Genomic DNA, 24,541 nt, shown 5'->3' on the forward strand with positions numbered 1-24,541 from the left:
ACTGAACGCGGGGCCCGCCAATTATGGTCGTTGGGTGCTAATCTGGCCAATCGAGAGGCAGATTTATGGTGTCAATCACCACAGATCCCAGATTCACCAATCTTCAATCATCTTCACTATCTATGTTTCCAGATGACGGATATTAGGTGCTGTGGGTCGAACTCAATAATCACTGACGGAGGTAAGACAAGAAAAATCAATGAAAAATCGCATTTGGCAGCTCTTACTGCGATCCAACCAATCACGGATCAGCATCGAGCACAGTTCGACCAATCGGATAAAAGGGGCTTGAACGAATTGCTAATCACAGCGCAGAATGACGGGGCAATCGTTTCACCAATCAATGGCGAGATTCCGTTCGTATTCGCCATTCAGGGCGCAGAAGAACCCAGTGACCCTCAATTCACCAATCGGAGGCACCATTTCTCTTGTCACGTTGCAGAATGCCGGAACCCAAAATTCACCAATCAGTGATAAGCTTTTTCTCAGATTGACCAGTCACAGCGCAGAACACCCAAGCCAATCATGTACAGGATTTCGCTCATATTCACCAATCAGAACGGGGAACTGTCCCCGCTGGTTTGTGGGCCAACAATGTCAGGGGTCAATGGAGTGGCAGAACATGTAACATGAAAGTTTATTTTATTTTTATTTACTTTGCCCTTCACAGTAAATGCCCTTTAAAAATAGGAAACTTTGGATATATTTGCTTCCTAAGTCTCTGATCATAATTGATAATTAAGAAGAGTCAAAATGTGTCTTAAAAAGGAAAAGGGTAATGAAACTGATCCTTAGTGTGCCCAGGCAGTCTGGGGGAATTTCTTGTGGGTTTGCACCCAAGTCTGGTCAAAACAGCCATCCATGGTTCTCTTTTGCAGTGTTAGCCTGTGTCATGGTGACCCCAAGGATCATTATAGTTGAGGGTGTAAATAATATTATTTAAATTGAAAAATTTGCTTTCTTATAGTTTTCTTAGCTAAAGAGGCGCTTTTGTTAGATGAGTCTTTGTCTCCCTTGTTTACATGAGGAACTACACTATGTGATGACCACTAATACAATTGAGGCTTTCCATCACCAGTAAATACCTCAGGACAGAAATTGAATAGCCGATCGTCAGAATGAATATTATTGGGTCGCGTAGTGCAGAAGGCGGCCATTTTTCTATTGTGCCTGTTCTTTGAATGAGCAATCCAATTGGTCCACTCCTCTCCTACAGCCATAGAGTCAAGAGGTCTACAGCACAGAAAAAGGCCCTTCGGCCCATCGAGTCTGCGCCGGTCAAACAAGTACCTAACTATTCTAATCCCATTTTCCAGTAATAGGCCCATAGCCTTGTATGCCATGGCATCCCAAGTTCACATGCAAATATTTCTTCAATGTTATGTGGGTTTTCCCTCTACCATCCTTTCAGGCAGTGAGTTCCAGATTCCCACCACCCTCTGGGTGAAAAATTCTTCCTCACATTCCCTCTAAAACTCCTGCTCCTTACCTTAGATCTATGCCCCCTGGTTACTGATCTTTCCACCAAGGGGCAAAGTTCCTTCCTATCTATGCCCCTCATAATTTTATACACCTCAATCATGTTCCCCCTCAATCTCCTCTGCTCCAGGGAAAATAACCCCAGTCTATCCAGTCTCTCCTCATAACTAAAACTGCCCAGCCCAGGCAACATCCTGGTAAATCTCCTCTGTACTCTCTCAAGTGCAATCACATCCTTCCAAAATGCGGATTCCAGAACTGCATGCTATTAATACTCTAGCTGTGGTTTAACCAGCGTTTTATACAGTTCCTCCTTGCTCTTGTATTCTATGCCTCGGCTAATAAAGGCAACTATCCCATATGCCTTCTTAACCACCTTATCTACCTGTCCTGCTACCCTAAGGGACCAGTGGACATGCACACCAAGGTCCCTCTGATCCTCGTTACTTCCCAGGGTCCTACCATTCATCATTTATTCCCATGCCTTGTTTGTCCTGCTCAAGTGCATCACCTCACACTTATCCGGATTAAATTCCATTTGCCACTGATCAGCCCATCTAACCAGCCTGTCGAAATCCTCCTGTAATCTAAGGCTATCCTCCTCACTATTTACCACCCCATCAATTTTCGTGTCATCCGCGAACTTACTGAGCAACCCTCCTACATTCAAATCTAAATTGTTTATATATACCACAAACAGCAAGAGAGCCAACACCGATCCTTGTAGAACCCCACTGGACACAGGCATCCTGTCACAAAAACACCCCTTGACCATCACCCTCTGCTTCCTGCCACTCAGCCAATTCTGGATCCAATTTGCCTCTTTCTCAATAGCCCTGCAAAGTTTTCTTTTTCAGGTTTGCCTGTTTTGGAAGTTATCATTAAAATCTGCTTCCAGCACGCTTTCGGACAGTACTTTCCAAATTATCAAAAAAAAACTAGAGGAAAAGAAAACCTCTGGCTCGTCTGCCGATTCTGTTAAACCAATGTTCTCTGATCACTGGCCATCCTGCCAGTGAAAACAGTTTCTCCTTATTTTTTCTATCAAAACCCTTTATAATTTCTACATTTCCGCTTTAAGAAGGACAATTCCAGATTTTCTAGTTCTGATACATGGTAAGATGGCAATTGGGTTTTATTTTATGCTCCTTCTAGTTTGTGTCAGCTTTTGCTGGGATAATGAGCCATCAATCTCTTTGAAATGGAGACATGGGATAAATATCCAATTTCAGCACTCCAAGTGAAGGGCATTAACATTGGAATACATTGTGGGAATTCAGGTCCATGTTCCCCACTTCAAACTATTTGTCCATAAAATGAATGGATGAAACACACGCCTGAATGTTACTGTGCCATCTGGAGAATTTTGAAAGATAGCACTTTCAACAGTAAAGCAGTCCCTCTGCGCTGCATGAGAGCATCAATCTGGATTTTGTACTCTGGTCTCTGAAGTTGGATTCAAACCTGCAATCTGTTGACTGAGGTCTACCATTGAATCACATAGCATGTGATGAGACTTGCTATCTGCACTGTTTAACAAGAACAGTCTGTGTAGGGATGACAGACAAGATGCTTAGAACTTCAGATTCTGTAGGAGAAGGATGAGCAAAGGCAAAGAGAGGTAGTGGTGTCTAATGTGAATAAAGATTCAAGGAGAGAGAGAATATGGTCAAGTTGAAGTGCACACTGAACCAGATAGAGTGTGCTGCAATTCAGGCTTTCTCCCATACTTTGCTTGTGCACACAGCACAAACTAGAAAGGCCACTGGCTCATATGAACCAAAACTCTTTGTTATGCACCAGATCAATGAGATGGCATACTGCTGGACTAACAATTGCCCATTCCCTCAGCTCTTCACACTGGAAATTGCATGGGTTTCCTGCCACACTCTCTTGGTCTATCCTGAAAGGCGCAAAACCTCAAACTAAGGAGATATTGTTCAGGTTAAAACTAATAATCAAGTCATAAAATTACACAGTAGCAGAAAAAGAGCAACAAGAAAGTAGTGGTACCAATTCCTTCAAACCAGCAAAAGATTGAATCAGACCACATTAAATAGCTTCACAATTGACAATCTGGATGACCTTTAGGTGACACAAACTTTTGTTCACTTTCTTAAGTGATTCCTGGGAAGGGCCATATTCCTAACTCTCTCCCCACTCATGATGGTCAATTTGATGCTGGACATTAGTGAAATCTTGCTGTGTGTGTATAGCCCCCCATCAATGAGTTTGGTGCAAAAAATAAAATAAGTTGCCTGTTCGACCTTGACAATACTAGCCTACCTAATTAATGTATGGGCAATGTTTAATCTGGTTGGTGCTACAACAATGCATCCTGACTTGACTACAGATTAAAGATCCTAATAGCACACCTTACTGCGTGTCAAGAAAAGAAAAGGTTCCATCCAGCATTATCTGACCATTATCATATTATTGCTTGTGGGTTCTGGCTATGTGCAAGTTGTCCGCTGAATTTCCTACATTACAACAGGAAGTGTACTTCAACAGCACATCATTGGCTAGAAAGCACTTTGGGATGTCCTTGGGTTGTGAAAGGCACTATATAAATGCAAGTCATTATTTTTAGTTGGTTCAAACACACCAAAGATTTTCTCATTGAGGCAGAATAGAGCTTTGTTTCTGTCACAAGAGTCTAAATAAAGGAATGGGGATGGTAGAAGGAAGATTTCCTTCACTATGAATGGATATTCTAAACATGATGGGTATAGACTTAAAGGAAGGTGAGATGAAACCAGAACAAGAAGATACTTTGGTGGGTTTGGGTATAAAGAACCAGGACAGGAAGGTTCAGCTGGACCATTTATTAAGGAGGTGAAAGCTTGGAGACTGGAAACAATAAATACACTATTTAACAAGTGTAGTAGCACAGCATTATCCAATGAAAAATCCTGTTTCTTTATGGTAGATGAAGTACATTTTTATATTTTAGTACATTTTAATCAGCAGTAGGAAAACGATGTTATGAAAGATGAAAATCTGGATCAAGGTGAAAACAAGTAAGACAAGGAAGTGGGAAGGACATCCATATGTAGAATGGGGGAGATTTAGGAAATCTGTTTGGGGGGTTCTCACACACTATCTGAGGATGCAGTTTTTCTAAAGGGGGCTAATATTTGACAACTGTTAAAACTGATATACTTTTTTCACAGGAGCAATCGATCCCTTTCAATCTTTCATGTGTGGGGTTGAGTGTTCAATGATAGAGGATTCAGCATTGCTTGGTTTTCCATAAGGATATTTACTGATGAACAAGATTTACTTCAAGAGTATACATAAGTATGGCATGAAAATATAATAATTTTCATAATATTATTGTAATTTATTGTAAAGGTAGGTTAATCGTAGGGTTTGGATTAGTTTTCCTGTGTATAGGTGTGTGTGTGTGTGGGTTTAATTGAAATACAGACAGCTCTGGGTGCTTTGATGTATCAGAAGGGAAACTAGGTTTGAAATGCAAAATACATAAACATAGTTGAAGTTTTAGAATGGGAGGTGTGAAGAACATTTGTATTTTTAGATAAACCAGAGTTATGAATTTCAAAGAGATAGTAAGGTATTACAGCTAACCAACAGAGGCTAAGCCAAACAGTGTGTTCATTTTTCCCAAAGATTACTGATATTATGAGTACTATGAAAGATTTATATTATGGAAAAAATAAATTTGCAAAGACATATTGGAATAATGGGATTTACATTAAAAAGGGAGAAACCTGTATAAAGGAGATGAGGTTATGTATAAGAAAAAGGCATTCTAAGATCCAACAAGTGTGAAAAGCCTCCAGCCTCTATGTACCAAGCTGTCTTCTGTCAAAGCTAAGACAATTAATTTTAAATATGACTGTCCAGGATATTATATGTTTTGCCTGGGTCTGTTGAAATCTATTCAACAAATCTAGTTCTGTTGAAGGGTCATGAGGACTCGAAACATTAACTCTTTTCTTCTCCGCCGATGCTGCCAGACCTGCTGAGTTTTTCCAGGTATTTCTGTTTCTGTTGAAATCTATGTTGTTTTGCTTTTGTCTTAACGAAGGTGTAACTGGGAGCTAGATTAATTAGGGAATTTAGGAGTTATCATAGTAGTAATTTGTAGACTTGTGTATGTGCTTAAAATCATTTCTTTTATTAATAAATGTTTAATTTAGTTTTATAAAACACCTCTAAGACTGTGGACTTATTACTACTGAATTCAAGGCACGCATCTCAAAATAAAAATAATCAGTGAGTCCCATCATGAATGCATTTCCTCATCCTTTCCTCAAACTCTTGTTAAAAATTCTTATAGAGAAGACTGAAGGCTGCATGAGAACATAAGAAATAGGAGCAGGAGTAGGCCATTCAGCCCTTTGAGCCCGCTCCACCATTCAATGAGATCGTGGCTGATCTTCTGCTTCAACAACATTTTCCTGCACTGTCCCTATACCCCTAGATGTTTTTAATATGTAGAAACCTATTGATCTCAGACTTGAACATACTCAATGATTGAGCCTCCACAGCCCTCTGGGGCAGAGAATTCCAAAGACTCACCACCCTCTGACTGAACAAATTCCTCCTCATCTTTTTCTGAGACTGTGTTCCCTGGTCCTAGATCCCCCAGCGAGGGGAGACACCCTTCCTGCATCTACCCTGTTGAGCACTGTAAAAATGTTGAATGTTTGAATGATATCACCCCTCATTCTTCTAAACTCCAGAGAATAAAGGCCCAATCTATTTAATTGTTCCTCATAGGACAATCCCTCTAGCCTAGGAATTAGTTTAGTGAATCTTCACTGCATTCCCTCTATGACAAGTATATCTTTCCTTAGGTAAGAAGACCAAACCTGTACAGAATACATCAGGGTGAGGTTTCACCAAGGCTTTATGTAATTGCAGTAAGAAATCTTTACTCCTATACTCAAACTGTCTTGCAATAAAGGCCAACGTACCTTCTTAATTGCTTACTGTACCTACATGTTGGCTTTCAGTGACTCGTGAACAAGGACACCCAGGTCCCTTTGAAGTTCAACACTTCCAAGCCTCTCATCATTTAAGAAATACTCTGCCTTTGTGATCTTCCTACTAAAGTGGATAACCTCACATTTCTCCACATTGTATTCCATCTGCCAATTTTTGCTCACTCATTTAACCTGTCCAAATTGCCTTGAAGCATCTTTGCATCCTTCTCACAACTCATGGTTCCCCCTAGTTTTGTGACTGACTCAATCCCTCTCCCTGGTAACTGTCTGAGACTAAACCAGTCTGTTTGCAAACTTGGTGTCACATTTAACTCCAAGATGAGCTTCCAGTCACATATTCTTGCCAGCTCTCAGATTGTATATTTCCATCTCCTTAACATCCCCAACTCCAACCCTGTCTGAGCTCATCTGCTACTGAAACCCTTATTCATGCCTTTGTTACCTTTAGACTTGAGTACTCCAACACACGCTGGCTGGTCTCCCACATTCTATCATCTGCAAATTTGAGGTAATCTAAAATACTGCACCCCTCACCAAGTCTTAGCTCACACAAAATTCCAATCTTAAATCATTCCTGTCCCCACTGATTTACATTGGCTCCCTGTCAAACAATTCTTGATTTAAAAATTCTCAACTTGTTCTCAAGTTCCTCTATGATCGCATCCATTCCTATCTCTGTAATCTTCTCCAGCCCCACAACCCTCCGAGATAGTTATGAAGGGCAAAGATAAGGTAGACAGGAAGGAACATTTCCCCTTGGTGGAGGGATCAATAACCAGGGGGCATAGATTTAAGGTAAGGGGCAGGAGGTTTAGAGGGGATGTGAGGAAGAATTTTTTCACCTAGAGAGTGGTGGGAATCTGGAACTCATTGCCTAAAAGGGTGGTAGAGGCAGAAGCCCTCATAACATTTAAGAAGTATTTGGATGTGCACTTGCAATGCCAAGACTATGGGCCCAGTGCTGGAAAATGGGATTAGAATAGTTAGCTACTTGTTTGACTGGCACAGACTCAATGGACCGAAGGGTCTTTTTCTGTGCTGTAGACCTTTATGACTCTATAGTTGCATTCATGGCCTCTTGAGCATCTTTGATTTTAATTGCCCCACCATTAAGTGGCTGTCCCTTCAGCTGCCTAGATCCTAAGCTCTGGAATTCTCTCCCTACACCTCTCCACCTTATTTTCTCCTTTGTAATTTTTTAAAGACATTTCTTAAAACCTACCTCTTTGACTAAGCTTTTGGCCATCTGACCCTGTATCTCCTTATATGGCTCAATGACATATTTTGAATTATAATGCTCTTTGAAGCACTTTGGGACGTTTTATTACATTAAAATTACTATGAAATATGCATTGTTGTTGTTGTTGGTGTCTGCAGTGCATAGGAATGGTCACAGAACAGGACTTTACAGAACATTGCTACCATTTTCAACCATGCCAAGGAAACTCCCTTTATTTCCTCTCTTTGATCAAGATTTTCACTTAATTTGCTACCCTCCCTTCTGCACCCCTGCTAATTACATGCCTCATAATCTTTTCCAATAGTCTCCAGTGTGGATACTTTGCCAAATGTTTTCTGAAAATTTATGCAAACCATAGCCATTGTAATTACTCCATTCCCCATATCTGTTACCTCATCAAAGAACTCTTATTGGGTTTGCCCAGCATGATCTTCCTTTCTGAAATCCCTATCGGCCACTTCTATTTATTTTCTCTTCATCTAGATATTGAGTTATTTCGTCTTTAATAGCCGTTGTGGGGAGGTTACTGGCAATTATCATCAGTGACAGTAACTTGAGCATTTAGACAAGCATGAACTGATCAACAACAGTTAGCACAGATTTGTGAGGGGTAGGTCGTGTTTGACTAATTTAGTTAAATATTCTGAGGAGTCCACGATAACGTTGTTTGGTGGGGGATGGGGGTGGTGGTGGTTGTCAATGGATATTGCCTACACAGACTTACACACAAATTATTAGCAAATTTTTAAATCTCTTATTTGATCCCTTAATAGCTTCACCCCTCATATCTCTAACTCCCTCTTAGTCTACAACCCTCTGAAATCTCCAACTCTGGCTTTTTGAGCATTGTCCACTCACTTAGCCCCACATTGGCAGCTGTGTCCTCACCATCTAGCTCCTCAGTACTAGAATTGCCCACCCAAAACCTTCCTGCTTCTCCACCTTTAAGACCCTCCTTAAAATTGATCACTTTGACGAGGTTTCATCACCTTTCCTAATTCGTCTTTTATGTCATTGCCCTTGTCAATTTTCATCAGACTCTGCCTGTGAGTAATCTTAGAGATGAATTTCTAAGATTAGAAACTTTTATCTATGTTAAAGATACTATCTAATTGAAAATTGTGGGTGTGTTGATGGACTTTTTGGTGTTTAACTTACATCCTAGGATCATCAAATTGTTTACAAACAAGCTCTGATGAAAGGAGTCAAATTGAAACTTTAACTGAAATAATCTCTCCATAGATGCTGCCTGACATACTGCATATTTTCTGCATTTATTTCAGTGTAATGTGTGATTTAATCACAAGGACTGCACAAAGGTTATAAAACAATGTTCATTTATTCCACTGCAATCATAGCAGTATCAACCCTCAAGGGAAAGCCTAACTCCAAGAAACAAACTATTTACAGAGAATATTCACTGCAGATGCTCCAGATCTCAGTCCTATTTGGGGGCCTCAGCTCTTCAATGCAATCACTCACCAGGCTTGTTCTGCTGCACAGCTCCTGGCTACAGTCCCGTTGCCTCACACTCTTTCATCTGAGGCTTCTCAGACTCAGGGCTGCTGCCAGTCAGTTTGATTAGATTGCTAATTACCTTCTTGGCTCCCTAGCCACCCTGAGACTTCAAGCTGCCACCACACTGCCACTCACAAGCCTTGGGATTAGTCCTTGCTGCTTCCTCCCTCAAGTCATGGCATCTGGCTCCGCCTCTCAGCCTTCAAAGGCACTGCTCCATGCATGGGGTGCCCGCAGGGGCCCACCAGTTCCCCTGCTCTGTGCTCCTCCCAACATTGCCACCTGTTGGAAGGATGCCCCACTACATCAGATTTCGAGCATCCACAGTTTTTTGCTTTTACTTAGCACAAAACCAATATCGTCCAATCATGATTCATAACACATGCCCAAGACGGCAAGCTGACTTCCCGCCCTGTCAGACTGGAAGCAAATGTGCCCTCAGTGAAAGAGTAAAAAAGTGACAAAAACAGTTGTAATTTGGGGACTTTATCAAGTGTAGAGCAGCTAATTTGCTAGAATTCAGAATTGCAACACTGTAATTGCAAAGCAAAAGGGAAAACTGTGCATTCATATAGTGCCTTTCACTTCCTCAGGACCTCCCAAAGTGCTTTACAGCCAATGCAGTGCTTTTGAAGTGTGGTCACTTGTAATGTAGGAAACTTGGCAACCGATTTGTGCACAGCAAGCTCTCACACACAATGTGATAATGAGCAAATAAATTGTTTTTCCTGCGATATTGATTGAAAGATAAATATTGACTAGGACATAAGGGCTAACTCCCCTGCTCTTCTTTGACATAGTGTTATGGGCAGTGAGATGGTAAACGTTTTGCAAAAAAAAATCTAAATATACTTAAAACAAGCTCCACGAAAAGCGTTGCCTCTTTAAGCGCGAAGCGGTCTTTGTGCTAAAAGAGTCTCCTCCTTTCTTTCCCCGCCCCTTCCCTCCGATCCTACGCAGTATTGACAAGTGCTCAAGTCACTGAGGTTATACACACGCACAGAGAGAGACAAACAGGCGAGTTTCGGTGGCAATGGAGATCGTAAGCAGCAGCAGCCGGGACTGGGGTGCTCCAGTCTGCGGCGTCAAGAAGCCTCTGTTCGTCGTCTTCTGGCTGCTAAGCCTTTGGGTTCGGCGGTGCCGGGCAGACAGCGCCATGGAGGAGATCGCCACGGAGAAAGAGGCGGAAGAAAGCCACCGGCAAGACAGCGCTAATCTGCTGCTCTTCATCCTGCTCCTTACGCTCACCATCCTGACCATCTGGCTCTTCAAACACCGGCGCTTTCGCTTCCTCCATGAGACTGGGTTGGCAATGATATATGGTAAGGATACATATTAATTTATCCTTTCAAAGATAATAAAGGCATCAAAAAGGAACTCTTGTACTTGGAGGCTGGCTCCATTGTCATTACACACGTGCTGTAGCAATTTAGAACCATGTGAATACAATGTATCTGTTTTAAGATTTTAATGTATTTATTTCGATTCAGCCTGGAATGTCATGTTGCTATTTCAATTGTTTTTTTTGTGTGTGGGGGAATTGGACTGAAACTGACAAGAGTCTAAAACCTAACCTGCCTGGGTGGCTTTAAGCCCCACCCCTATTCGCCCCTACCGCCTACGATTGGTTCGCTGGGTCTCAGCCGCCGCTCTGATTTGTCAGTCGACCAACGTCAATCATTTCCGCGTGCCCCTGGCTGGTTCCAAGTTAGGTTGCCCTAGTTGCTGCATCATAGTTGCCCAGAGCTACTGAAATCTCTTCATACTCTTGTTTATTAATAGACCTTTTTAAAAATAAATTGCATGGTTTGGCTAGGAAGCTGGCAGGTTTGCACCATATGTTCAACCTTTTTTTAAGGAATAAACTTGTTCTGTCTGCTCATTATTTCTTCTTTTTGTAAACGTTAAACATATATATATTAAAATGCAATTGCCTGCATTTGTGTTGGGCTGAGTAATAAGACTTATTATGTTAGCAAATTGTCATGGACTGATATACCATTTCCTGTGAAGCAGAATTGCTTGGCTGAACCAGCAGGTATGCTGGTGGTAGATTAGACTATGGAAAAGCAGGCCTGATTTAATGAGTGGCGAATTTCTGGCGATGCAGCATGTTAGAAGGCAAACACGAAAGATTGATGGGATTGTGAAGCATGGGTTGAATTATTTTAATTTTTTCCAAATCCAGCCCCTGCCAAAAAACATCTAGAGATAACAGCAGGATGAGCTGCATCTGGAAAGGGGGAAAACAAATTTTTATTCCTTCGTGGGATGTGGGCTTCACTGGCTCCATCCCTAGTTGCCCTTGAGAAGGTGGTGGTGAGCTGCCTTCTTGAACTGCTACAGTCCATGTGGTGTAGGTACACCCACTGTGCTGTTAGGAAGGGAGTTCCAGGATTTTGACCCAGCGGCAGTGAAGGAACGGCAATATATTTCCAAGTCAGGATGGTGTGTGGCTTGGAGAGGAACTTCCAGGTGAAGGTGTTCCTGTGTATCTGCTGCCCTTGTCTTTCTAGATAGTACTGGTCATGGGTTTGGAAGGTGCTGTTGAAGGCCCAAAGCCTTTGCAGTATACAGTGCTTTCAGCCGTTTCTTGATATCACGTGGAGCGAATCGAATTGGCTGAAGACTGGCATCTGTGATGCTGGAGACCTCTGGAGGAGGCTGAGGTTAGTTAACATTTCAGATAAAGACTCAACTGGCCTGTACCCAATGGAGTTTAGAAGAATGAGAGGTAATCTTACTGAAACCTGTAAGATCCTAAGGGGACTTGATATGGTGGATGCTGAAAGGATGTTTCCACTTGTGGGTGAGACTAGAGCTAGGGGCCATAGTTTAAGAATATGGGTATCCCTTTTAATACAGAGTTGAGGAGATTTTGTTTTTCTCTGAGGGTGGTTAGCCTGTGGAATTCTGTTCCCCAGAAAGTGATAGAGGCTGAGTCATTGAATTTATTCAAGGCAGAGTTGGACAGATTTTTGATAGATAAGGGAGCCAAGGGTGATGCAGGGCAGGGGATGAAGTAAGGGGAGTTGAATAGTGGAATAGGCTAAAAGGACCAAATGGCCTACTCCAGCTCCTCGAACCTCCAGAGAAAGGATCAGTTTGGCTCAGTTGGTAGCATTGGGATTGGTTGGTTATGAGCTGGGGATCCACAACAGGACTTGATCCTGGCTGTTACTCCAGTGTACAAAGGGGTTGGGTTCTTCATCAGAGGGGCTATTCTTTGGTTGACACATTAAATCAAGGTCTTGCCTACTTGTTCAGGCAGACTTGAATGAACTCATGGCACTACTGAAAAAGAGACAAAGAGTTATAATGGTTTCTTGGCCAAAACCCCTCCTTTGATCTGCAGTAGCAAAAAAATAGATGGACTGGCCAATCATTGCATTATGTGCTGGCAGCAAATAGTTGCAGCACTTCCCTATATAACAACCCTGAATTCCAAAAAATGTAATTCATTATGTGAAGTGTTTCAAGATGTTGAAATGTGATGAGGCACAATATAAAGTCGAGTGATGGGATTTCAGATTTGCTTTGTTTTTCTCCTGTCACCACTATTGCTGATCTCAGCTACATCATTTTGAGGGAGTAGGGAGCAGGTCACCCGTCACATTCCTTGAGTGCCCACTTTGCATGATCTGGGGAGGAATAGTAAAAATCTTTACACACATTAGTCTGTGTTTCTATAAGATATGTTTAACAAAGTAAGCAAATAATCATTTGAGAAAATAAGATGCTTTTGATAAGTTTTAGAGGAGCCAGCATTTGATTGGAGTGAGGCATTCTAAACCAAAAAAAAACACTCTCACTTTGTAACACTTCAATACTGGGTAAGTTGTTTGCCCTTTCAGAGAGTCAGAAAGCAATATGATGGGTTGGGAGGCCACTTTCTATGCTGCAAATTTCCAGGTCCCATTCTTTAGTTGTGTTCATAATTAGGGTATCGGAGGCAGTATCATTTTCAAATACACAGTGGCACTTGGTGATCTGTTTGTGCAGAATGACCGCCTTTCTCAAGGAGTTTGGGACCCTTGCACACTTTCCTCAAAAGAAACTCCTGTCACAGGCCAGCTTTTACATTTCATAAAAGTTATACTGTTTAATCTCAGGGGATATGCAATTCCAGTGTGCAACTGCATAACAGGTGCATGTGATGTTCTTCTGCAGCAAATAGACTGAGTAATTACTAAGCGTGGTGCTGTTCAGCTGGAAAAACACATGCTTGTTGTTATGTTAGATTTTCCTCTAGATTTGGAAGGGTTTATTGAATTGAGGAGAGTATTTGTACCTTTCTTTTCCCTCAATGGTATCCTCACCTGTCCTGAGAGTGCATTTTTTTCCCTTGGCATGTTTTTAATATTTCAAGAATTGGGAGTAAATGGTCTGCATCCCCACACCTCTTGATTAGTTGGAGTGTTTGATGTGATAAAGGTGTTTTCAGCAAAACGTTGCAGGAGTAAACTTGACACGACACGCACTATACTCGACTTGCAAAGCTGCTTTGTAGGGAAATAAATATTATACCTTGCAAAACAGAATGTAGATGTATGTCCCTTTTCAAAATGTAGAAAATGCACTCTGTATGTTTCAGCTGGGTTTATTCACGGATCATGGTGAAGATGGTTTGAAAGGTGAGCTACCAAGTTGGAATCATTATGTTCTTGGAACGAGGGAGGCTGAAACACTGCATTTTAACACTGTTGTCTATTTATAATGGGGAAGGCCAAGCGCAGGAGGTAGCAAGTAGAAATTAAGCTAATTGTAAGAATCCTTGGTTTTAAAATGATTTTAAACACCTTGCGTTTAACACTTGGGTTTAATCTGTGACGTTTTTAGTTTTTTTTAACTGATCATCCATGGCTTGCTGCAGCTGTTGATTTGTCTTCCACTTTCTCCTGTGGAAAGTCTGAACTGATAGCAGTAACTTTTCTCGCATTAGATTAAAATTCCCTCTGATTAGACTCAGAAGTCTCAGGAAGTGCGACAAAATTAGCTTTGTGACATATTTACAGCAGATTGCCCTTGCTGTGATGTATTGTTCACAGTAAGTTAGCGGATAGTCTGTGCTTCTAACTTTCTTCTTTTTCAAGTGCCCTTATGTCTATTTTAGCCTGATTGCACTTTGGTGAAGTACTCCTGGAAGTTTTACTGTGTTTAAGGCACTATATACATGCAAGTTGTTTTATAACAGAAGGGGTAATATGTCCTGATCAGGGCCACAGATTTACAGTGACTGAGTAAGTCAAATTGTGTTTTTATTGAGGGGGCTTCTGGGGATTTCTTCGGGTTTGGGGGGGTGGGGAGGGTTTGCAAGCTGGTGGATGGTGATGGGGGAATGAAAATTGAAATGGCATGTGCAATCAACGGCCTCCATTATTTTTATTCATACATGAATAGCCACTGTTTTATATAATATATTTCTTTCTGTTCTAGTTAGTTTTTACCCTCGAATATTTTTGTTTTTAAAAACTGAGGATGTACAGTAAAATGGGGGAGGTGGTGGCATATTGGTATTGTCCCTGGGCTAGTGTTCCAGAAGACCCAGGGTAACTCTCTGGGGACACGGGTTCGAATCCCACCATGACAGATGGTGAAATTTGAATCAATAAAAATCTGGAATTAAAAGTATGATGATGACCACAAAGCCATTGCTGCTTGTCGGAAAAACCCATCCTGTTCACTAATGTCCTATAGGGAGGGAGATCTGCTGCTGTTACCTGGTCTGGCCTACATGTGACTCCAGACCCACGTCAATGTGGTTGACTCTCAAATGCCCTCTGAACAGGGCAGTTAGGGATGGGCAATGAATGCTGACCTACCCGGCAACACCAACATCCCATGAACGAATAATTTTAAAAAGCAGTACCAGGAAGGAGAGGCCTTTATAGTTTCTTAGCATGCAATAAGAAAGATGGGCTGGAATAGGCCATTCAGCCCTTTGAACCTGCTCCGCCGTTCAATGAGACTATGGCTGATTTACTTGAATACCATTTCTTACAGTATCCCTGTACCCTTTGGTGTTTTTTACGTGTAGAAATCTATCGATCTCAGTCTTGAACACACACGATGACTGAGCCTCCACAGCCCTCTGGGGCAGAGAATTCCAAAGATTCACCACTCTGAGTGGGGAAATTCCTCCTCATCAGTCCTAAATCATGTGTTTCTTATTTTGAGACAGTGTCCCCTGATTCCAGCTAGGGGGAACATCCTTTCTGCATCTACCCTGTCGAGCCCTGTAAGAATTTTGTATGTTTGAATGAAATTACCTCTCGTTCTTCTGAACTCCAGAGAATAAAAGCCCAGTCTATTTAATCTTTCCTCATTGGCCAATCCCACCATCCCAGGAATTAGTCTGGTGAACCTCCGTTCCACTGCCTCTATGGCTAGTATATCTTTCCTTAGGTAAGAAGACCAAAACTGCACACAATACACCAGGTGCCTTCTCACCAAGGCTGTATATAATTACAGTAAGACATCTTTACTCCTATACTCAAATCCTCTTGTAATAGAGGCCAACGTATCATTTGCCGCCTTTTAGCAGAACTGATGAGGGGTTCTAGCCCTGGACTTTCAGAGTCACTGTGGATTTGGCAGTATCAGGGTGTGGATTTTTGGAACTGATGAGGTGTAGCAGAACAGCAGCACGTGTTCCTGGGTTTTGTTAATACTGGGGTTTGGGGGAATCTGAGTACAGGGAGGTAAAATGTGTGGATTTGGCTCGCTGATGGATGCCTGAAGCCTTCCAGCAACACCCGGCAAGTGGTCTTGTATCTGACTACACTAAGGGGGCCGTGGGATCGGCTGAGTTGTTTGCGTAAGCTTTTCAAATCTTTGTGAATGGCCAATCATTCTGTCAATCATCAAAACTTCCAGAAATTACTTCAAGAGAAAAAAGAATTCTCCAAATTATGTGTCCCAGAGCATATATTTTTAATAAGAACCTGAACATCAAATGTGTTACCCATGGACAACAACAACTTGCATTTACAAAGTGCCTTCAGTAAAATGTCCCAAGGCACTTCGCAGTACTAAACATCAGACAAAATTTGACATCAAGCCACATAGATGTTATGACAGATGGTCAAATGCTTGGCCAAAGAGGTAGGTTTTAAGGAGGGTCTTAAAGGAGGAGAGCGAGGAAGAGAGGTTTATTGAAGAAATTCCAGAGTTTAGTGCCTGGGCAGCTGAAGGCATGGCTGCCAGTGGTGGGCAATGGAAATTGGGAGTGGGGGCGGGTGAAGAATTGTAGGAGTGCAGAGATCTCAGTTGGATGAAGTCACAGAAATAGGGAGGGATGAGGCCATTGAGGGGTTTGAATACAAGGATAGAACTTTTAAAATCTAATTTTTTTAAATGTCTGAGAACAACAATTGTACCCAGCTCCTGGCATTTTCTAATCAACAACAAATAATAGTATTTCACTCATCCAGAGTGGCTGTATATACAAGCCATAGGTGAATATTGCTTTTTCAAATAGTGAACCTAAACGATAAGGCAGCATCTCAATCTCTGTTTGTGTGTCTCTCTGCTTGGTATGCTTTTTGGGGGAAAAAGTGAACAATTTTTATAATTTTTTAAAAATTGGAAACCTCCTTAAATTTGGTGTAGTCAAATCAATTTCAAAAACACATCGACGGAAATATTGTCAAGCAGTATCAGATATCTTTTTCCCAGAGAAATAAATGTTTCAAATTTTAAACATGAGCAAAAGCTGCCACTGTTGTGTAATCAATCATATTTAAGTCACTTTTAGCCGAGTTAGTCACTCTCTTACACATGGGCCTATAATTGTAGTCAGTTAAACTAAGTATCTGACACTGCATATAATGGGCAGCTGATCTGATAACACCTGTTTTGCCCCATGATCTGAATTTCTAGTCCACTGTTCATTTAAAAAATATATTAATTTAAACTTGAATAGATCTTGTGAATGTAATCGTTTTGCCTTTCTTCAAATAATTTTTGATAAGCCACTAAGCTAGGCTGTAGGAATTCTATTAATGTATCCTGGAAATTTTTTAAGGCTTTCAAATTAAAACCCTGTTCGAGGTTAATTGGAGACACGAGGCAACTTTCTAATTTAGTTCTAGCATGTTATTTTTAAATGTCTTGTTATAAATCTTATTTTGGATATATGAAATTTCAGTTATTGAAGAGAAGGTGACCTTTGCATTGAGATCTCCTCTGGCCAATCAATAAAGAAGAAGGTGAACCAATCAGATGAACCCGCCAGGATTGGCAGTTTTAAGCTTAATACTCTGAAGTTTTTGATTATTGGTTTTCTAGCCACTTTCCCACTTTGGATTCCCAAGTTCCCTTCCTCCCTCTATTCTGACTTGCTGCTTTTGAGATAACAAATCGGGATAGCCAAAGTGTGATGTTACACAGTAGAAACTGTGAACAGATCCAAAGCTTTCAAAATAAAGTAGATTTTAATTACTTGTTTGGATTATACCGTTAGTGCTCTGTTGAAGGAGGAAAAAAATTTGCTTCAAAGTCTTGAGTTGAATTTACTCTTGGGCCCAATAATGCCATGACAGTTGAGAAGATTCATTTGAAGGAAGTGAGCATTGTCCTTGCTGACCTTTCATATAATGTGACTCATCATTAATTGAACTGAAAAGTTGCCACAGCAGTTTGAACAGAGTTATTCATTGATTCAATGGGAGGGTGAAATACTGATGATTTAATTCTATAGCACTGTTGTGGATGATTTCATGTTGCCTGATGCAGTTGGCTGAAGGAAAGGAGGAGACAGTACTCTCAAAACATTGATCAGAATTTTCACACAATCCTCCAATTACAAAGGGATGCAGCTGTGCAATGACAGGTATGCATTTTCTTCCTATATTTATCTTGTTAAAATCCTGAACCAGGTTTTTTTTTAAAACCTCCAGGAGTTTGTTGGAATAGTGAAGTCCAGAGGGATGGATGAGTGTTTCAGCAGGAGGTGAGCGGAAAACCTTGTGTCGCTAGTAAGTGAAGCCAATGATGCGCTGAATGAATGGGGATATAAATAGATAGGGCACCAAAAAAGAAATATACATAACATGTGACAAGATGTTTCAAAAGTACCTATGTTCTTGAAGTAAAACCTGAGGAAATAGCTGTGCCTGAGGCTGCACATGTGACCCTAAAGCTAGCATAGCAGTCTTCAAACTGAGGTCTCTAGATAAGCAATGTGAAAGCACTTATGAAGCATGGCTGACTTTGCAAGTGGGAAACTGCCCAGGGTGCATTGACTGGGGAGATTGTGGTGTAGAGTAAGTGATTGAGCAGCAGCCGGAGGCAGGTTGGCGTGAGGGAGGAGCAGAGTGTGGCAAACATCGCGCCAAGGATGGACAGGCTCCGCAGGGAGAACTAGGCACAGCCATCTCACTGCTATCTGTAAGTATAAACCGGTATTCCTAAAAGCATTATTAAAACATGTTACACGCAGCACTTTCATGTTATGAATATTATATAGTAAAATTTAGATAGTGGAGGGTCTATGCTGACTAATCCATTTGAAAGGGAGTTTTTCAACCAGAAAATTTTGAGAAATGCTGCTCAAGCAAAAGCATTTTATTCATTTACGGGATGTGTGCATTGCTGGTTAGGCCAGCATTTATTGCTTGAGAAGGTGATGGTGAGCTTCCTTTTTGAACCACTGCAGTCCCTGTGGTGTAGGTACACCCACAGTGCTGTTAGAGAAGGAGTTCCAGGATTTTTGCCCAGTGACATTGAAGGAATGGTGATATATTTCCAAGTCAGGGTTGTGTGTGGCTTGGAGTGGAACTGCCAGGCGGTGGTGTTCCCATGTATCTACTGCCCTTGTCCTTCTAGATTGTAGTGGTCATGGGTTTGGAAGGTGCTGTCTAAGGAGCCTTGGTGAGTCTCTGCAGTGGATCTTGTTGATGGTACAAACTGCTGCCACTGTCAGTGGTGGAGGGAGTGAATGTTTGTGAAAGGGGCGCCAATCAAGTGGGCTGCTTTTTACCGGAGGGTTTGAGTGTTGTTGGAGCTGCACTCATCCAGGCAAGTGGAGAGTATACCATCATACTCCTGATTTGTGCCTTGTAGATGGTGAATGGTCTTTGGGGAATCAGGTGGTGAGTTCCTAGCCTCTGATCTGCTCTTGTAGCCACAGTATTTGTATGGCTAGTCCAGTTCAGTTTCTGGTCAATGGTAACCCTCAGGATTCAGTGATGGTAATGCCATTGAATGTCAAGGGGTGATGTTTAGATTCTCTCTTGTTGGAGATGGTCGTTGCCTGGCACTTGTGTGATGCAATGTTACTTGCCACTTGTCAGCCCAAGCCTGGATATTGTCTAGGTCTTGCTGCATTTGGACGTGGACTGCTTCAGTATCTGAGGAGCCGTGAATGGTGCTGAACATTGTGCAAACATCAGCGAACATCCTTCCATCTTAAGCTCAGAAGTGGGGAATGTCATTGATGAAGCAGCTGAAGATGATTGGGCTTAGGACACTACCCTGAGGAACTCTGCAGTGATGCCCTGGAACTGAGATGATTGACCTCCAACAACAACAACCACCTTCCTTTGTGCTAGGTATGACTCCAACTAGTGGAGAATTTTCCCCCTGATTCCCATTGACTCCAGTTTTGCTCGGGCTCCTTGATGCCACACTCGGTCAAATGCTGCCTTGATGTCAAGGGCAGTCACTCTCACCTCTCCTCTGGAGTTCAGTTCTTTTGTCTATATTTGAACCAAGGCTTTATTGAGGTCAGAAGCTAAGTGACCCTGGTGGAACCCAAACTGAGCATCAGTGAGCAGATTATTGCTGAGCAAGTGCCGCTTGATAGCACAGTTAATGACCCCATCCATTACTTTACTGATGATGGAGAATACACTGATGGGGCAATAATTGGCCGTGTTTGACTTGACCTGCTTTTAGTGTACAAGACATACCTGGGCAATTTTCCACACTGCTGGGTAGATGCCTGAGTTGGAGCTGTACTGGAACAGCTAGGCTAGGGGTATGGCAAGTTCTGGAGCACAAGTCTTCAGTACTACTGCTGGAGCATTGTCAGGGCCAATAGCCTTTTGCAGTGTCCAGTGCCTTCAGCCGTTTCTTGATATCACTTGGAGTGAATGGAATTGGCTGAAGATTGGCATCTGTGATGCTGGGGACCTCCAGAGGAGGCCAATGTGGGTTATCCACTCAGCACTTCTAACTGAAGATTGTTGCGAATGTTTCAGCCTATGTTTTGCACTGATGTGCTGGGCTCCTCTTCCATTGAGGATGGGGATATTTGTGGAGCCTCTTCCTCTAGTGAGTTGTTTAATTGTCCACCAGCATTCATGACTGAATGTGGCAGGACTGCAGAGCTTAGATCTGATCCATTGGTTGTGGAATTGCTTAGATCTGTCTATCACTTGCTACTTGGCACGCAAGTAGTCCTGTGTTGTAGCTTCACCTGGTTGACACTTCATTTTTAGGTATGCCTGGTATACTCTTCATTGAACCAGGGTTCATGGTAATGGTAGAATGGGGGATATGCAGGGCCATGAGGTTACAGATTGTGGTTGAGTACAATTCTGCTGCTGCGATTGACCCACATTGCATCATGGATTGAATTGCTAGACCTGTTCGAAATCTATCCCATTTAGCACGGTGTTAGTGCCACACAACATGATGGAGGGTATCCTCCAATGTGGAGATGAGACTGAATCTCCACAAGGATCGTTCGGTGGTCAGTTCTACTGATACTGTCAAGGACAGATGCATCTGCAACAGGCAGGTTAGTGAGGATGAGGTCAAGTATGGGACATTATCTGTAAGATATGATTCCATGAGGGTGACTATGTCAGGCTGTTACTTTTCTAGTCTGTGAGACAGCTCTCCCAATTTTGGCACTAGCCCCCAGATGTTAGTAAGGAGGACTTTGCAATGTTGACAGGGTTGAGTTTGCCAGTGTTGTTTCTAGTGCCTAGGTTGATACTGGGTGGTCTGTCCAGTTCCAATCCCTTTGAATGACTTTGGTGCGGTTTCATACAGCTAAGTGTCTTGCTAGGATATTTTAAGAGTCAACCACATCACTGCGAATTTGGAGTCACATGTAAGTCAGACCAGGTGAGACATATAGTGAACCGGATGGGCTTTTACAACAATCGACAATGGTTTCATGGTCATGATTTGAATTTTAATTCCAGATATTTACTAAATTCGTCTGCCGTGTTGGGATTCGAGCCCAGGTCCCCAGAGGATTATTCTGGGTCTCAGGATTGCCAGTCTAGTGACAATGCCACTATGCCACCGCATCCCCTCATACCAAATGTTTCTCTGCTGCCCTATCCTCTCCAGGAATTGAAGGATATGGGACACAGACTGCTGAATGTTCACTGCTACAGTCCCCCGCAACGTATATATTTTGGCCAGAATTCTAAAATTCTGGGTTGTTTTTCAAAGGAATCAGAGTAGTGTTATTGGCACTTCGTCAAAATCCACACGGATGTGAGCTTTGTCAGGAAGAGGATGAAAAGAGTGGGCTGCAATCTTCTGTTTTTTTAAAATCTGTCTATGGATTAATCCCGTTTCCCAGGCGGTTTGAAGTAAAGTGTGGGAGCCGCAAGTAGGGTGCAGGAAGGCACAAAAAGCCCTATTAAGGGATCAACCCTGCTATTATTTTGATACGATACTTTTTTAATATAAAGAAACTTGCTTAAAATTGTGTCTGCATATTAAAAGATAAAAAAATGAACTGTGAGATTCAAATGTATGCATATCTAATTAAAACCTAGCCTGTCACCACCATTGCACTTGTGCCTATCAACACTGAGACTGAATGTATTTTATATTTTTGGCAGGTTATTTTTCACTGCCCAGCAATAAAATACATTTTCCAATTGTCAGCAAGCTACATGATACCTAATCACAGCTTCTTGATTTACTTCACTTCCTCTTCTCTGCTATGGCCTTGGTCCTGTCTTGTTCCCTGGGCCTCTGTTTCTCCTTTTAAGTAAGACACTTGTGATAGCTCCTGCCGGGAGTCCCAATTCTGACTCTCCACTAACCAAGAACCATGAATGATGCTGCTGGAGTGGCCTGATTTACAAATGCAGTTCTTCACGTGACAATCTCCCAATCTCAGCTCTGCCGTTGGGATGGGTTGCTACAGAAAGGGAAGATTTGAAGGTCAAATCTCTTATTCCAAAACTTAACCCCTTAACCACCTTAAAAACGATTTCAAGCCAGGCCCAGGAGTCAAGTTTCTGCTAATTTCATCAGCACAATCTGGGTGGAAGTGGCTGGACCAACAGCAAGAATTGGGGAATGGTATGGGTAAGTTGCATCAAGTGTTTAAAAAAAAATTCTGCTGTCTTTAATGCCCGAAAGCAGCCCCCAATAAATTGTATGGACAAAATGTATGAGAAAGATGATCTGTTAAATGCATATGTGGCATGGTCAGGCTTTGATAAATTTAGAAGGAAAGCAGGTTATTCTATAGAAGAGCTTATCATGGAATTTAGCAGCTTACCTGCAAGATTGCAGAAATTCTATTTGGAGACCCTTGATTCAGTGCTTGCTTTCAAGTTGTTGGATTGTGCCGAAGTATCGAGGCTCCTGGACTTGACTGGAGTTAGATTCTCAAAGAGGGAAATGCTTTAGGAACAGATGTCCGAAGCTTTGAAACAACTTCGAGGAAACATTCACTCACGGCATCAATGGGACCTTCAGCGGTAGCAGAAACGGTGGAGGAGTCAATGCTGGGGCAAACATCAATACGAAAGAAATGTAAGGAATGAGGATAGAGACACTTCTGGTAGCTCTGACAGATATCAGAAATTGGGTAACTATATGGCAGGAGAATGAACCCCAGGAATGGACAACAGATGTTTCAAATGTGACTTGAAATATCATTTATGCAATGGATTGTCCAAAATGGAACAATGGGGTTTTTGAAGTGACACGTGAGGTGGAAGGTTTGAAAGGGCAAGGTGACAATATTGACCAGTCAGGAGGAATTGTACTGGTCACCAGAAGCTTTAGTCTGGAAATGGGTGTTCTAGTTGTGGGCTCATTCAATTGTGGATGTCCACAATTAGTGGAGTGCATTGGGAAAAGTGTTACTTGGATTCTCTAAATGGTAAAGACTAAAGTAAGGTCAAGAAATATGAAAATTCTACTTAATTCAGGTTCGGGGACAATGACACATTAAAGTTGCTAAGGAGAGCGATGATTCCATGTAACATAGCCAAAGTGAACCATTTTATCAGCATAGGTGTAGTATCGAGTGAAATACCCTTGAAATTGGAAATGGAACTTGATAATGCAATGGTTTTTGGGAAATCCTGTAGATTTACAGTTTACATAATCAGGACATTATTGTATCCCTTCAACAAGGCCTAACATTTCTAATCACGATGTTAAGGAAATGTTGATGACATCAGGGGGTAGGAGTTTTAAAGGAAAAAAGACACAAACTGTTTTGGAACTACATTAACAATTTGTCCCATTCGTTTTGTCATTGGTTAAAAGTCCTGCTAAAGGATGCAGGGATAATGGAAGATGAATGTACTAAACTTATAGAAGAGATCAGTGACAAATGCATTCTATGTAAAAAAAAAAAAATATAGGAGGGCACCATCACAGCCTGTAGTGAGTCTCTCAATCGCTAGAGACTTTAATGAAATCATAGCGATGGACTTGAAGGTATTGGATAAGGACAAAAATGTTTTTATCTTGCATTTTGTAGACATGGCAACTGATTCAGTCTGTCAACAGTAATATATAGTAATGACACAAAAGGTAATTGTGGACAAGATAATGGAAAAATGGATAGGAACTGGACTTGGAGCACTGGCTAAATTCTTAACTGACAATGGGAGGGAATTTGCCATTGTTGAATTTAAAAGTATGTGTGAAAATATGAATATGGCAGTGGAAAGTCCCTTTAGTGATGGGGTTTGTGATAGAAATTGATGAGTAATTGATGAGACATTCCACGAAATCTTAGCTGACCAACTGAGCTGTAAGCTGACATCTGCCCTGGCTTGGGCAGTCTATACGAAGAATTCACTTCAAATGATTGGTCTGGCGGGTTGAGAGGTGGGGGTTACAATCCATATTGGTTAGTTTATGGGAGAAATCCAAAAATACTTTCGGTAATGTGGAATCATCCCCTGGCCTTGGAAGGGGCTAAGAATAGTTTTTGCTGAGCACTTGAATGCCCTGCGTGCAGGGAGAAGGGCATTTATCAAGGCTGAGGTTTGCGAGAAAATTTGACGAGCCTTAGGGTACCACAAGAGGCCATCAGAAATAAATTTTAGACCAGTGGACATGACATATTACAAAAGCGAAAGATAGAAAGTGTAGCAAGGCT

The 24,541-nt window shown here is 41.8% G+C and overlaps 1 protein-coding gene across 2 annotated transcripts in view; it reads left to right on the forward strand.

Annotated features, from left to right (window-relative positions):
- Nucleotides 1-10,164: 10,164 nt before the first annotated feature.
- The window catches only part of slc9a7 (solute carrier family 9 member 7), a 228,767-nt gene continuing 214,390 nt past the window's right edge, over nucleotides 10,165-24,541 (forward strand). For both annotated transcript variants that reach the window (XM_041198855.1, XM_041198856.1), the window contains exon 1: nucleotides 10,165-10,535. In XM_041198855.1, coding sequence (XP_041054789.1) covers nucleotides 10,247-10,535 — 289 coding nt within the window. In that variant the 5' untranslated portion in view covers nucleotides 10,165-10,246. The remainder of the gene's footprint in view (nucleotides 10,536-24,541) is intronic.

Source organism: Carcharodon carcharias, chromosome 11, assembly GCF_017639515.1.
Source record: "Carcharodon carcharias isolate sCarCar2 chromosome 11, sCarCar2.pri, whole genome shotgun sequence".
Lineage (NCBI taxonomy): Eukaryota > Metazoa > Chordata > Chondrichthyes > Lamniformes > Lamnidae > Carcharodon > Carcharodon carcharias.